Source organism: Anomaloglossus baeobatrachus, chromosome 1, assembly GCF_048569485.1.
Source record: "Anomaloglossus baeobatrachus isolate aAnoBae1 chromosome 1, aAnoBae1.hap1, whole genome shotgun sequence".
In the NCBI taxonomy this organism is placed as follows: Eukaryota; Metazoa; Chordata; class Amphibia; order Anura; family Aromobatidae; genus Anomaloglossus; species Anomaloglossus baeobatrachus.
Genome location: NC_134353.1, coordinates 972,407,215 through 972,420,770, shown reverse-complemented (window position 1 = coordinate 972,420,770; position 13,556 = coordinate 972,407,215). Strand labels below are relative to the sequence as shown.

General features: G+C 47.0%; 1 protein-coding gene across 2 annotated transcripts in view; it reads left to right on the top strand.

Moving 5' to 3' along the window:
• LOC142302968 (uncharacterized) overlaps window positions 1-13,556 on the top strand; it is a 324,150-nt gene that overhangs the window by 236,757 nt on the left and 73,837 nt on the right. For both annotated transcript variants that reach the window (XM_075344072.1, XM_075344079.1), the window contains one exon: window positions 5,901-6,181. In XM_075344072.1, the coding sequence (XP_075200187.1) occupies window positions 5,901-6,181 (281 nt within the window). The remainder of the gene's footprint in view (window positions 1-5,900; window positions 6,182-13,556) is intronic.

Here is a 13,556-nt window from a genome sequence, read left to right as displayed (position 1 = left end):
ATCAAACATGTCAGATGAGAAATAAATATAATCCTCTAGTGCCCCAAAAGCCCCCGGTACCGGAGAGTCCCCCCCACCACCCCTACCCCCCCTCCGGAAAATCCAAGATGGCGCCGACGCGCGCTGAAAACTGCCGCCGCCGCCGGCTCTGCATTCATTTCCCTCCGATCTGAAATGATCAAACATTTCAGATCGGAGGGAAATGTCCTCCCCCTGACCCCTCCTCCGGTACACCGGAGATCTCTGGTCCCCGGAGCCCCCTCCGGTTCTCCAGAGCCGCCTCCCCCCTCCCCCCTCCGGAGCGTGGAAAATGGCGGCCGCATTCATCCTACTCTTTCTGCCGCATGTGACACGTCACATGCGGCAGAAAGTTGTCCCCAGGTCCCCCCGTCACCCTCCGTCACCCCCCCCCAGCCCCCGGTCATACGTTACCTGTCTGCTGGTGCTCCGGCCCCGCGATCACGCCGCCTCCTTCTCTTGAATGCTGGCGGCGCATGCGCAGACAGCGGCTGTCAGCTGGATCCCTGCAAGCAGGGATCCTGCTGACGTCGCTGATGCACAGGCTCCACTGTGGACCGGGGGAGGGTGAGTGCAGTGATCTGCAGCCACACTCCTCACATGGAGAGGCTGCTGTTCCAGAAAATGGGGGGTACGTTCTGTGAGCGTGCCCCTCATATTCTGGAATGAGGTTACTGCAGGTCACTCTGCCCTAGGTTGGACCGGGGCAGTGTGAGTGCAGTATTCTCAGATTACTGCACCCACACTGCTCATGGAGAGCTTGCTCTTCCAGAAAATGGGGGATACGTTCCCTGAACGTGCCCCCCATATTCTAGAAGATCCAGAGACGGCGTGGGACCTCAAAAATGGATTACAGCGACCGAAATTTATTTATTTACAATAAATTGGTAAAAGAGGAATGTTTCGGGGAGTTTTTTTTCAAATAAAATTTTTTTTTGTCTTTATTTTTTTCTATTTCTTGACTGGGTTAGTGATGTCGGGTATCTGTTCAGATGCCGTGACATCACTAACCCCAGGGCTTGATGCCAGGTGACATTACAGCTGGTATCAACCCCATATATTACCCCGTCTGCCACCGCACCAGGGCGCGGGATGAGCTGGAGCGAAGCGCCAGGATTGGCGCATCTAATGGATGCGCCACTTCTGGGGCGGCTGCGGCCTGCTATTTTTAGGCTGGGAAGAGTCCAATAACCATGGCTCTTCCCACCCTGAGAATACCAGACCCCAGCTGTCTGCTTCACCTTGGCTGGTGATCTAATTTGGGGGGACCCCACGTTTTGTTTTTTTTTTTTTAAAAAACGCCTGGGGAGCCCTCCAAATTGATCACCAGCCAAGGTGAAGCTGTCAGCTGTGGTTTGCAGGCTACAGCTGTCTGCTTTACCCTAGCTGGCTATCAAAAATAGGGGGGACCCCACGTCGTTTATTTTAATTAATTTTTTGGGGGGCTAAATACAAGGCTAGGCACCCTTTAGTGCCACATGAAAGGCACTAAAGGGCGCCAGCTTAGAATATGCAGGGGGTGGGACGTTATATTTGTTTGACATCTATCCATTCATCCATTGTAGCATTTTAGGCTGTGTGCCCACAATCAGGGTTTTGCAGCGTTTTGGGCGCAGAGTGTTTTCCCTGCGTCCATAACGCTGCGTTGTGCAGTAGAAGCACAGTGGAAGGATTTTTAGAAATCTCATGCCCACTGTGCTTCTCTTCTCCGCAGCATAAACCGACCTGTGGCGCAGCTTCCCGAGCCTCAGCATGTCAATTTATGCTGCGGAGATGAGTGTTCTCTGCAGGTAGCATAGAGCTCCACAGCGGCCTGAACCCAAATCGTGGGCATGGGCAGCTGCGTTATCCCGTGGACAACACTCACATCTCTGCAGGAGGCTGACACTGTGTACTGGACGCCGTGTCGCTGGATCATGGCCACATAGCCTAAAAGTGAGACATTTGTTGCTACAGCAACATTTTTGTGAAGTACCTGTGGATTCAAAATGCTACTATACTCCTGAATAAAATCCAGTTTCCAAAATGGAGTCACTTGTGGGGGTTTTCTGATGTATAGGTACCCAAGGGGCCCTGCAAATGTGACATGGTGCCCGCAATTTATCTCAACTTTTCCAGAATTCAAATGGTGCTCCTTCCATTCCAAGCCCTCCCATTTATCCAAACAGAGGTTTTTGGCCACATGTGGGGTATCCCTGTGCTCATAAGACATTGGATAACAACCTGTTGGGTCCACGGTTTGTTGTTGTCTCTTGAAAAAGTGAGAAATTTGATGCTGAAGCAACATTTTTGTGAAAAAAATGAAAATTTTCAATATGGCAACCTAAGCTTATCAAAATCTGTGAAGTATTCGTGGATTCAAACTGCTCACTATACACCTAGATAAAAGCCTTGAGGTGTCTTGTTTCCAGAATGGAGTCACTTGTGGGGGACAGCCACTGTTTAGGCACCTCAGGGGCTCTCCAAATGCAACCTGGCGTCCGCTATTGATTCCAGCCAATTTTGCAGTCAAATGGCACTCCTTCCCTTCCGAGCCCTGTCGCGTTCCCAAACAGTTGATTTCCACCACATATAAGGTATCGCCAAACTCAGGAGAAATTGCACAATAAATGTTATGCTGAATATTTTCCTTTTACTCTTGTAAAAAAAAAAGCTACCTGGTTGAAATAACAATTTTGTGGTAAAATTTTATTTTTTTTTTTTCATGGCTCAACGTTATAAAATTCTGTGAAGCACCTGGGGGTTCAGGGTACTCACCAAACATCTAGATAAATTCCTTGAGGGGCCTAGTTTCCAAAATGGGGTCACTTGTGCGGGGTTTCTGCTGTTTAGGTACCTTAGGGGTCCTCCAAATGTGACATGGTGCCCGCAATCTTTTTCAGCCAAATTTCCTTTCCAAAATTCAAATATTGCCCCTTTCGTTCCAAGCCCTCCCATTTGTCCAAACAAAGGTTTCAGACCACATGTGAGGTATCACCGCGCTCATAAAAAAGTGGTTAACAAACCTTGAGGTCAAATTTTTGGAATTACCTCTTGAAAAAGTGAGAAAATTGATGCTAAAGCAACATTTTTGAGAAAATTATTAAAATTTTCAATATGACAACGTAACGTTAACAAAATCTGAGAAGTACCTGTGGATCTAAAATGCTCACTATACCCCTAGATAGAAGCCTTGAGGGGTCTAGTTTCCAAAATGGTGTCACTTGTGAGGGATTTCTTCTGTTTAGGTACCTTAGCGGACCTGTAAATGCAACATGGTGCCCGCAATCTATTTCAGCCAAATTTGCTTTCCAAAATTCAAATATTGCTCCTTCTGTTCCGAGCCCTCCCATTTGTCCAAACAGAGGTTTCTGACCACATGTGGGGTATCGGCGCACTCATAAGAAAGTGGGGAACAAGTTTTGGGGTCCATTTTGTTGTGTTATTTCTTCTAAAAGTGAATAAATTTGGGTTAGAGCAACATTTTTAGGTAAAATTTAATTTTTGCTTTTTTTTCATTCCACATTGCTTTTGTTCATGTGAAGCACCTGAAGGGTTAATAAACTTCTTGAACGTGGTTTTGAGTACTTTGGGGGGTGCAGTTTTTAGAATGGTGTCACTTTTGGGTATTTTCTATCATCTAGGCCTCTCAAAGTCACTTCAAATGTGATGTGGTCCCTAAAAAAATGGTTTTGTAAATTTTGATGTAAAAATGAGAAATCGCTGATAAACTTTGAACCCCTCTAACTTCCTAACAAAAAAAAATTTTGTTTCCAAAATTGGTCTGATGTAAAGTAGACATGTGGGAAATGTTATTTATTAACTATTTTGTGTCACAGAAATCTCTGGTTTAACGGTATAAAAATTCAAAAGTTGAAAATTGCAAAATTTTCAAAATTTTTGCCAATATTCAATTTTTTTCATAAATAAACGCAAAAAGTATTGTCCTAAATTTGGTACTAACACGAAGTCCAATATGTGACGAAAAAACAATCTCAGAATCACCGGGATCCGTTGAAGCGTTCTAGAGTTATAACCTCATGAAGTGACACTGGTCAGAATTGCAAAATTTGGTCTGGTCATTAAGGTGAAAATTAGCTCCGTCACTAAGGGGTTAAATATATGTTAGGGCACATACATACGTAAATACATACAGTTAGGTCCAGAAATATTTGGACAGTGACACAAGTTTTGTTATTTTAGCTGTTTACAAAAACATGTTCAGAAATACAATTCTATATATAATATGGGCTGAAAGTGCACACTCCCAGCTGCAATATGAGAGTTTTCACATCCAAATCGGAGAAAGGGTTTAGGAATCATAGCTCTGTAATGCATAGACTCCTCTTTTTCAAGGGACCAAAAGTAATTGGACAAGGGACTCTAAGGGCTGCAATTAACTCTGAAGGCGTCTCCCTCGTTAACCTGTAATCAATGAAGTAGTTAAAAGGTCTGGGGTTGATTACAGGTCTGTGGTTTTGCATTTGGAAGCTGTTGCTGTGACCAGACAACATGCGGTCTAAGGAACTCTCAATTGAGGTGAAGCAGAACATCCTGAGGCTGAAAAAAAAGAAAAAATCCATCAGAGAGATAGCAGACATGCTTGGAGTAGCAAAAGCAACAGTCGGGTACATTCTGAGAAAAAAGGAATTGACTGGTGAGCTTGGGAACTCAAAAAGGCCTGGGTGTCCACGGATGACAACAGTGGTGGATGATCGCCGCATACTTTCTTTGGTGAAGAAGAACCCGTTCACAACATCAACTGAAGTCCAGAACACTCTCAGTGAAGTAGGTGTATCTGTCTCTAAGTCACCAGTAAAGAGAAGACTCCATGAAAGTAAATACAAAGGGTTCACATCTAGATGCAAACCATTCATCAATTCCAAAAATAGACAGGCCAGAGTTACATTTGCTGAAAAACACCTCATGAAGCCAGCTCAGTTCTGGAAAAGTATTCTATGGACAGATGAGACAAAGATCAACCTGTACCAGAATGATGGGAAGAAAAAAGTTTGGAAAAGAAAGGGAACGGCACATGATCCAAGGCACACCACATCCTCTGTAAAACATGGTGGAGGCAACGTGATGGCATGGGCATGCATGGCTTTCAATGGCACTGGGTCACTTGTGTTTATTGATGACATAACAGCAGACAAGAGTAGCCGGATGAATTCTGAAGTGTACCGGGATATACTTTCAGCCCAGATTCAGCCAAATGCCGCAAAGTTGATCGGACGGCGCTTCATAGTACAGATGGACAATGACCCCAAGCATACAGCCAAAGCTACCCAGGAGTTCATGAGTGCAAAAAAGTGGAACATTCTGCAATGGCCAAGTCAATCACCAGATCTTAACCCAATTGAGCATGCATTTCACTTGCTCAAATCCAGACTTAAGACGGAAAGACCCACAAACAAGCAAGACCTGAAGGCTGCGGCTGTAAAGGCCTGGCAAAGCATTAAGAAGGAGGAAACCCAGCGTTTGGTGATGTCCATGGGTTCCAGACTTAAGGCAGTGATTGCCTTCAAAGGATTCGCAACAAAATATTGAAAATAAAAATATTTTGTTTGGGTTTGGTTTATTTGTCCAATTACTTTTGACTTCCTAAAATGTGGAGTGTTTGTAAGAAATTGTAGGAATTGTCACATTTCTTATCAGATATTTATGTTCAAACCTTCAAATTAAACGTTACAATCTGCATTTGAATTCTGTTGTAGAGGTTTCATTTCAAATCCAATGTGGTGGCATGCAGAGCCCAACTCGCCAAAATTGTGTCACTGTCCAAAGATTTCTGGACCTAACTGTACATGCATGGCCTGTAAGACGTCTCACCTCCTCACAGACCCTTCTTCCATGGATCCTCTACAATTGTCCTCACTTCTACTTCTTGCTTTATACTCTAGATGTGAGAAGAACCTCAAATTGGTGAACACACAGAAGAAGACATCAGAGTCCACGTTGACTCAAACAAGAAGCAACCTCAGGATGACGCAGGGGAAACTAAAGGACAAAGAGGACGATTTACTCCTGAAGGAGAAAGAACTCTCTAATGTTAAAAAATCGTTACAGGAGACTCAGAATAATCTGGAGGCCAACAAGAGATATTCAGAGGAGCAGAAGAAGACGCTGAATGACCTGCAACAGAGAATAAGTGAGGCTGAAAAATGCTTCACCAGGACAGCGGGTAAGAAAAGTATGTGTGTATGTGAGGTGTCAGTATCAGGGGTAAAGGTGTATGTGAGGTGTCAGTATCAGGGGTAAAGGTGTATGTGAGGTGTCAGTATCAGGGGTAAAGGTGTATGTGAGGTGTCAGTATCAGGGGTAAAGGTGTATGTGAGGTGTCAGTATCAGGGGTAAAGGTGTATGTGAGGTGTCAGTATCAGGGGTAAAGGTGTATGTGAGGTGTCAGTATCAGGGGTAAAGGTGTATGTGAGGTGTCAGTATCAGGGGTAAAGGTGTATGTGAGGTGTCAGTATCAGGGGTAAAGGTGTATGTGATGTGTCAGTGTCAGGGGTAAAGGTGTATGTGAGGTGTCAGTATCAGGGGTAAAGGTGTATGTGAGGTGTCAGTATCAGGGGTAAAGGTGTATGTGAGGTGTCAGTATCAGGGGGAAAGGTGTATGTGAGGTGTCAGTATCAGGGGTAAAGGTGTATGTGAGGTGTCAGTATCAGGGGTAAAGGTGTATGTGAGGTGTCAGTGTCAGGGGTAAAGGTGTATGTGAGGTGTCAGTATCAGGGGTAAATGTGTATGTGAGGTGTCAGTGTCAGGGGTAAAGGTGTATGTGAGGTGTCAGTGTCAGGGGTAAAGGTGTATGTGAGGTGTCAGTATCAGGGGTAAAGGTGTATGTGATGTGTCAGTGTCAGGGGTAAAGGTGTATGTGATGTGTCAGTGTCAGGGGTAAAGGTGTATGTCAGGTGTCAGTATCAGGGGTAAAGGTGTATGTGATGTGTCAGTATCAGGAGTAAAGGTGTATGGGAGGTGTCAGTATCAGGGGTAAAGGTGTATGTGATGTGTCAGTGTCAGGGGTAAAGGTGTATGTGAGGTGTCAGTATCAGGGGTAAAGGTGTATGTGAGGTGTCAGTATCAGGGGTAAAGGTGTATGTGATGTGTCAGTGTCAGGGGTAAAGGTGTATGTGATGTGTCAGTGTCAGGGGTAAAGGTGTATGTGAGGTGTCAGTGTCAGGGGTAAAGGTGTATGTCAGGTGTCAGTATCAGGGGTAAAGGTGTATGTGATGTGTCAGTATCAGGAGTAAAGGTGTATGGGAGGTGTCAGTATCAGGGGTAAAGGTGTATGTGATGTGTCAGTGTCAGGGGTAAAGGTGTATGTGAGGTGTCAGTATCAGGGGTAAAGGTGTATGTGAGGTGTCAGTATCGGGGGTAAAGGTGTGAGGTGTCAGTATCGGGGGTAAAGGTGTATGTGAGGTGTCAGTATCAGGAGTAAAGGTGTATGTGAGGTGTCAGTATCAGGAGTAAAGGTGTATGTGAGGTGTCAGTATCAGGGGTAAAGGTGTATGTCAGGTGTCAGTATCAGGGGTAAAGGTGTATGTGAGGTGTCAGTATCAGGGGTAAAGGTGTATGTGAGGTGTCAGTATCAGGGGTAAAGGTGTATGTGAGGTGTCAGTATCGGGGGTAAAGGTGTATGTGAGGTGTCAGTATCAGGGGTAAAGGTGTATGTGATGTGTCAGTGTCAGGGGTAAAGGTGTATGTGAGGTGTCAGTATCAGGAGTAAAGGTGTATGTGAGGTGTCAGTATCAGGGGTAAAGGTGTATGTGATGTGTCAGTGTCAGGGGTAAAGGTGTATGTGAGGTGTCAGTATCAGGGGTAAAGGTGTATGTGAGGTGTCAGTATCGGGGGTAAAGGTGTGAGGTGTCAGTATCGGGGGTAAAGGTGTATGTGATGTGTCAGTGTCAGGGGTAAAGGTGTATGTGAGGTGTCAGTATCAGGGGTAAAGGTGTATGTGAGGTGTCAGTATCAGGGGTAAAGGTGTATGTGAGGTGTCAGTATCGGGGGTAAAGGTGTATGTGAGGTGTCAGTATCAGGGGTAAAGGTGTATGTGATGTGTCAGTGTCAGGGGTAAAGGTGTATGTGAGGTGTCAGTATCAGGAGTAAAGGTGTATGTGAGGTGTCAGTATCAGGGGTAAAGGTGTATGTGATGTGTCAGTGTCAGGGGTAAAGGTGTATGTGAGGTGTCAGTATCAGGGGTAAAGGTGTATGTGAGGTGTCAGTATCGGGGGTAAAGGTGTGAGGTGTCAGTATCGGGGGTAAAGGTGTATGTGATGTGTCAGTGTCAGGGGTAAAGGTGTATGTGAGGTGTCAGTATCAGGAGTAAAGGTGTATGTGAGGTGTCAGTATCAGGGGTAAAGGTGTATGTGATGTGTCAGTGTCAGGGGTAAAGGTGTATGTGAGGTGTCAGTATCAGGGGTAAAGGTGTATGTGAGGTGTCAGTATCAGGGGTAAAGGTGTATGTGAGGTGTCAGTATCGGGGGTAAAGGTGTATGTGAGGTGTCAGTATCGGGGGTAAAGGTGTATGTGAGGTGTCAGTATCAGGGGTAAAGGTGTATGTGAGGTGTCAGTGTCAGGGGTAAAGGTGTATGTGAGGTGTCAGTATCGGGGGTAAAGGTGTATGTGAGGTGTCAGTATCAGGGGTAAAGGTGTATGTGAGGTGTCAGTGTCAGGGGTAAAAGTGTATGTGATGTGTCAGTGTCAGGGGTAAAGGTGTATGTGAGGTGTCAGTATCAGGAGTAAAGGTGTATGTGAGGTGTCAGTATCAGGGGTAAAGGTGTATGTGATGTGTCAGTGTCAGGGGTAAAGGTGTATGTGAGGTGTCAGTATCAGGGGTAAAGGTGTATGTGAGGTGTCAGTATCGGGGGTAAAGGTGTGAGGTGTCAGTATCGGGGGTAAAGGTGTATGTGAGGTGTCAGTATCAGGAGTAAAGGTGTATGTGAGGTGTCAGTATCAGGGGTAAAGGTGTATGTGATGTGTCAGTGTCAGGGGTAAAGGTGTATGTGAGGTGTCAGTATCAGGGGTAAAGGTGTATGTGAGGTGTCAGTACGAGGGGTAAAGGTGTATGTGAGGTGTCAGTATCGGGGGTAAAGGTGTATGTGAGGTGTCAGTATCAGGAGTAAAGGTGTATGTGAGGTGTCAGTATCAGGGGTAAAGGTGTATGTGAGGTGTCAGTATCAGGGGTAAAGGTGTATGTGAGGTGTCAGTATCAGGGGTACACGTGTATGTGAGGTGTCAGTATCAGGGGTACACGTGTATGTGAGGTGTCAGTATCAGGGGTAAAGGTGTATGTGAGGTGTCAGTATCAGGGGTAAAGGTGTATGTGAGGTGTCAGTATCAGGGGTAAAGGTGTATGTGAGGTGTCAGTATCAGGGGTAAAGGTGTATGTGAGGTGTCAGTGTCAGGGGTAAAGGTGTATGTGAGGTGTCAGTGTCAGGGGTAAAGGTGTATGTGAGGTGTCAGTATCAGGGGTAAAGGTGTATGTGATGTGTCAGTGTCAGGGGTAAAGGTGTATGTGAGGTGTCAGTATCAGGAGTAAAGGTGTATGGGAGGTGTCAGTATCAGGGGTAAAGGTGTATGTGATGTGTCAGTGTCAGGGGTAAAGGTGTATGTGAGGTGTCAGTATCAGGGGTAAAGGTGTATGTGAGGTGTCAGTATCGGGGGTAAAGGTGTGAGGTGTCAGTATCGGGGGTAAAGGTGTATGTGAGGTGTCAGTATCAGGAGTAAAGGTGTATGGGAGGTGTCAGTATCAGGGGTAAAGGTGTATGTGATGTGTCAGTGTCAGGGGTAAAGGTGTATGTGAGGTGTCAGTATCAGGGGTAAAGGTGTATGTGAGGTGTCAGTATCGGGGGTAAAGGTGTGAGGTGTCAGTATCGGGGGTAAAGGTGTATGTAAGGTGTCAGTATCAGGGGTAAAGGTGTATGTGAGGTGTCAGTATCAGGGGTAAAGGTGTATGTGAGGTGTCAGTATCAGGGGTAAAGGTGTATGTGAGGTGTCAGTATCAGGGGTAAAGGTGTATGTGAGGTGTCAGTATCAGGGGTAAAGGTGTATGTGAGGTGTCAGTATCGGGGGTAAAGGTGTATGTGAGGTGTCAGTATCAGGGGTAAAGGTGTATGTGATGTGTCAGTGTCAGGGGTAAAGGTGTATGTGAGGTGTCAGTATCAGGAGTAAAGGTGTATGTGAGGTGTCAGTATCAGGGGTAAAGGTGTATGTGATGTGTCAGTGTCAGGGGTAAAGGTGTATGTGAGGTGTCAGTATCAGGGGTAAAGGTGTATGTGAGGTGTCAGTATCGGGGGTAAAGGTGTGAGGTGTCAGTATCGGGGGTAAAGGTGTATGTGAGGTGTCAGTATCAGGAGTAAAGGTGTATGTGAGGTGTCAGTATCAGGGGTAAAGGTGTATGTGATGTGTCAGTGTCAGGGGTAAAGGTGTATGTGAGGTGTCAGTATCAGGGGTAAAGGTGTATGTGAGGTGTCAGTATCAGGGGTAAAGGTGTATGTGAGGTGTCAGTATCGGGGGTAAAGGTGTATGTGAGGTGTCAGTATCAGGGGTAAAGGTGTATGTGAGGTGTCAGTATCAGGGGTAAAGGTGTATGTGAGGTGTCAGTATCAGGGGTAAAGGTGTATGTGAGGTGTCAGTATCGGGGGTAAAGGTGTATGTGAGGTGTCAGTATCAGGGGTAAAGGTGTATGTGATGTGTCAGTGTCAGGGGTAAAGGTGTATGTGAGGTGTCAGTATCAGGAGTAAAGGTGTATGTGAGGTGTCAGTATCAGGGGTAAAGGTGTATGTGATGTGTCAGTGTCAGGGGTAAAGGTGTATGTGAGGTGTCAGTATCAGGGGTAAAGGTGTATGTGAGGTGTCAGTATCGGGGGTAAAGGTGTGAGGTGTCAGTATCGGGGGTAAAGGTGTATGTGAGGTGTCAGTATCAGGAGTAAAGGTGTATGTGAGGTGTCAGTATCAGGGGTAAAGGTGTATGTGATGTGTCAGTGTCAGGGGTAAAGGTGTATGTGAGGTGTCAGTATCAGGGGTAAAGGTGTATGTGAGGTGTCAGTACGAGGGGTAAAGGTGTATGTGAGGTGTCAGTATCGGGGGTAAAGGTGTATGTGAGGTGTCAGTATCAGGAGTAAAGGTGTATGTGAGGTGTCAGTATCAGGGGTAAAGGTGTATGTGAGGTGTCAGTATCAGGGGTAAAGGTGTATGTGAGGTGTCAGTATCAGGGGTACACGTGTATGTGAGGTGTCAGTATCAGGGGTAAAGGTGTATGTGAGGTGTCAGTATCAGGGGTAAAGGTGTATGTGAGGTGTCAGTATCAGGGGTAAAGGTGTATGTGAGGTGTCAGTATCAGGGGTAAAGGTGTATGTGAGGTGTCAGTATAAGGGGTAAAGGTGTATGTGAGGTGTCAGTATCAGGGGTAAAGGTGTATGTGAGGTGTCAGTATCAGGGGTAAAGGTGTATGTGAGGTGTCAGTATCAGGGGGAAAGGTGTATGTGAGGTGTCAGTATCGGGGGTAAAGGTGTATGTGAGGTGTCAGTATCAGGAGTAAAGGTGTATGTGAGGTGTCAGTATCAGGAGTAAAGGTGTATGTGAGGTGTCAGTATCAGGGGTACACGTGTATGTGAGGTGTCAGTATCAGGGGTAAAGGTGTATGTGAGGTGTCAGTATCGGGGGTACACGTGTATGTGAGGTTTCAGTATCAGGGGTACACGTGTATGTGAGGTGTCAGTATCAGGGGTAAAGGTGTATGTGAGGTGTCAGTATCGGGGGTACACGTGTATGTGAGGTGTCAGTATCGGGGGTAAAGGTGTATGTGAGGTGTCAGTATCAGGGGTAAAGGTGTATGTGAGGTGTCAGTATCAGGGGTAAAGGTGTATGTGAGGTGTCAGTATCAGGGGTAAAGGTGTATGTGAGGTGTCAGTATCAGGGGTACACGTGTATGTAAGGTGTCAGTATCAGGGGTAAAGGTGTATGTGAGGTGTCAGTATCAGGGGTACTTGTGTATGTGAGGTGTCAGTATCAGGGGTAAAGGTGTATGTGAGGTGTCAGTATCAGGGGTAAAGGTGTATGTGAGGTGTCAGTATCAGGGGTAAAGGTGTATGTGAGGTGTCAGTATCAGGGGTAAAGGTGTATGTGAGGTGTCAGTATCAGGGGTAAAGGTGTATGTGAGGTGTCAGTATCAGGGGTAAAGGTGTATGTGAGGTGTCAGTATCAGGGGTAAAGGTGTATGTGAGGTGTCAGTATCAGGGGTAAAGGTGTATGTGAGGTGTCAGTATCAGGGGTAAAGGTGTATGTGAGGTGTCAGTATCAGGGGTAAAGGTGTATGTGAGGTGTCAGTATCAGGGGTAAAGGTGTATGTGAGGTGTCAGTATCAGGAGTAAAGGTGTATGTGAGGTGTCAGTATCAGGGGTAAAGGTGTATGTGAGGTGTCAGTATCGGGGGTACACGTGTATGTGAGGTGTCAGTATCGGGGGTAAAGGTGTATGTGAGGTGTCAGTATCGGGGGTAAAGGTGTATGTGAGGTGTCAGTATCAGGGGTAAAGGTGTATGTGAGGTGTCAGTATCGGGGGTACACGTGTATGTGAGTTGTCAGTATCGGGGGTAAAGGTGTATGTGAGGTGTCAGTATCAGGTGTAAAGGTGTATGTGAGGTGTCAGTATCAGGGGTAAAGGTGTATGTGAGGTGTCAGTGTCGCGGGCGGGGAGGAGGGTGTCAGCACACCGCGCTCACCCCTTCTGCTCGGGTCCGGCAGCTGCTCCTGGTGGCTCGAGCCGTGGGCCGGATCCCGGGGTGTCTCGAGCGACACTCCTCGCCCGTGAGTGAAAGGGGGGTGTTTGTTGGGGTTATAGTTCGTGACGCCACCCACGGTTGTGGTGATTTCACCACCGCTGCTCAATGTGGGGATCCCGGGGATGGTGATGTGGAGCAGCCAGTTGTTGTGTTGCCCCTCCGTGGGTAGGGGTTGGTGATCCCGGGACCTAGTGGGGTGCAGGGGCGCAGGGGCAGTGCTGTGCCTTGCGGCACGGAGGTACTCACTCAGCCAGTAAACACGACACAGTTCTCGGTAAACAAACGGCTGGTTTGACGGGTCCCTCGGACGGTTCACGGTGCTGCGGTTCCCTGCAGTTAGCGGTGACGGTCTCTTCCCTGCACCTTTGAAATGTCTGTTTGGTAGCGGTGGATTCCCACCGGTTACCCGCTCCCCGACTGCAATCTGTGCCGGAGGAGCTCCACACTTTGCCCGCAGGCGCCGGCCCTGGGAAACTGGTGCCTTGGCGGTGGCGGTGTTTCCCCGTTGTGGTTGGACCTTTGCCGTCAATCAGGACTTGTTTGTTGGGGGATCTACGTCCTCTTCACTAACGGATTTAGCAATTTACAGCGACTCCAAGCCTTGCTGGGATCCGAAAGCCCCTGCTCTGGTGCCGACTGCCCTTCGTATACTGCTCCAGGCCCCCGGATACACACAGCCTCCGTGGCCCTTCCAGCAACCTCCAGACAGTCCCACTGCAGATCTTCACCACTGTCTGCTGACCTTGCTGACTCCGTCTGGGCACACAGCCACAGACC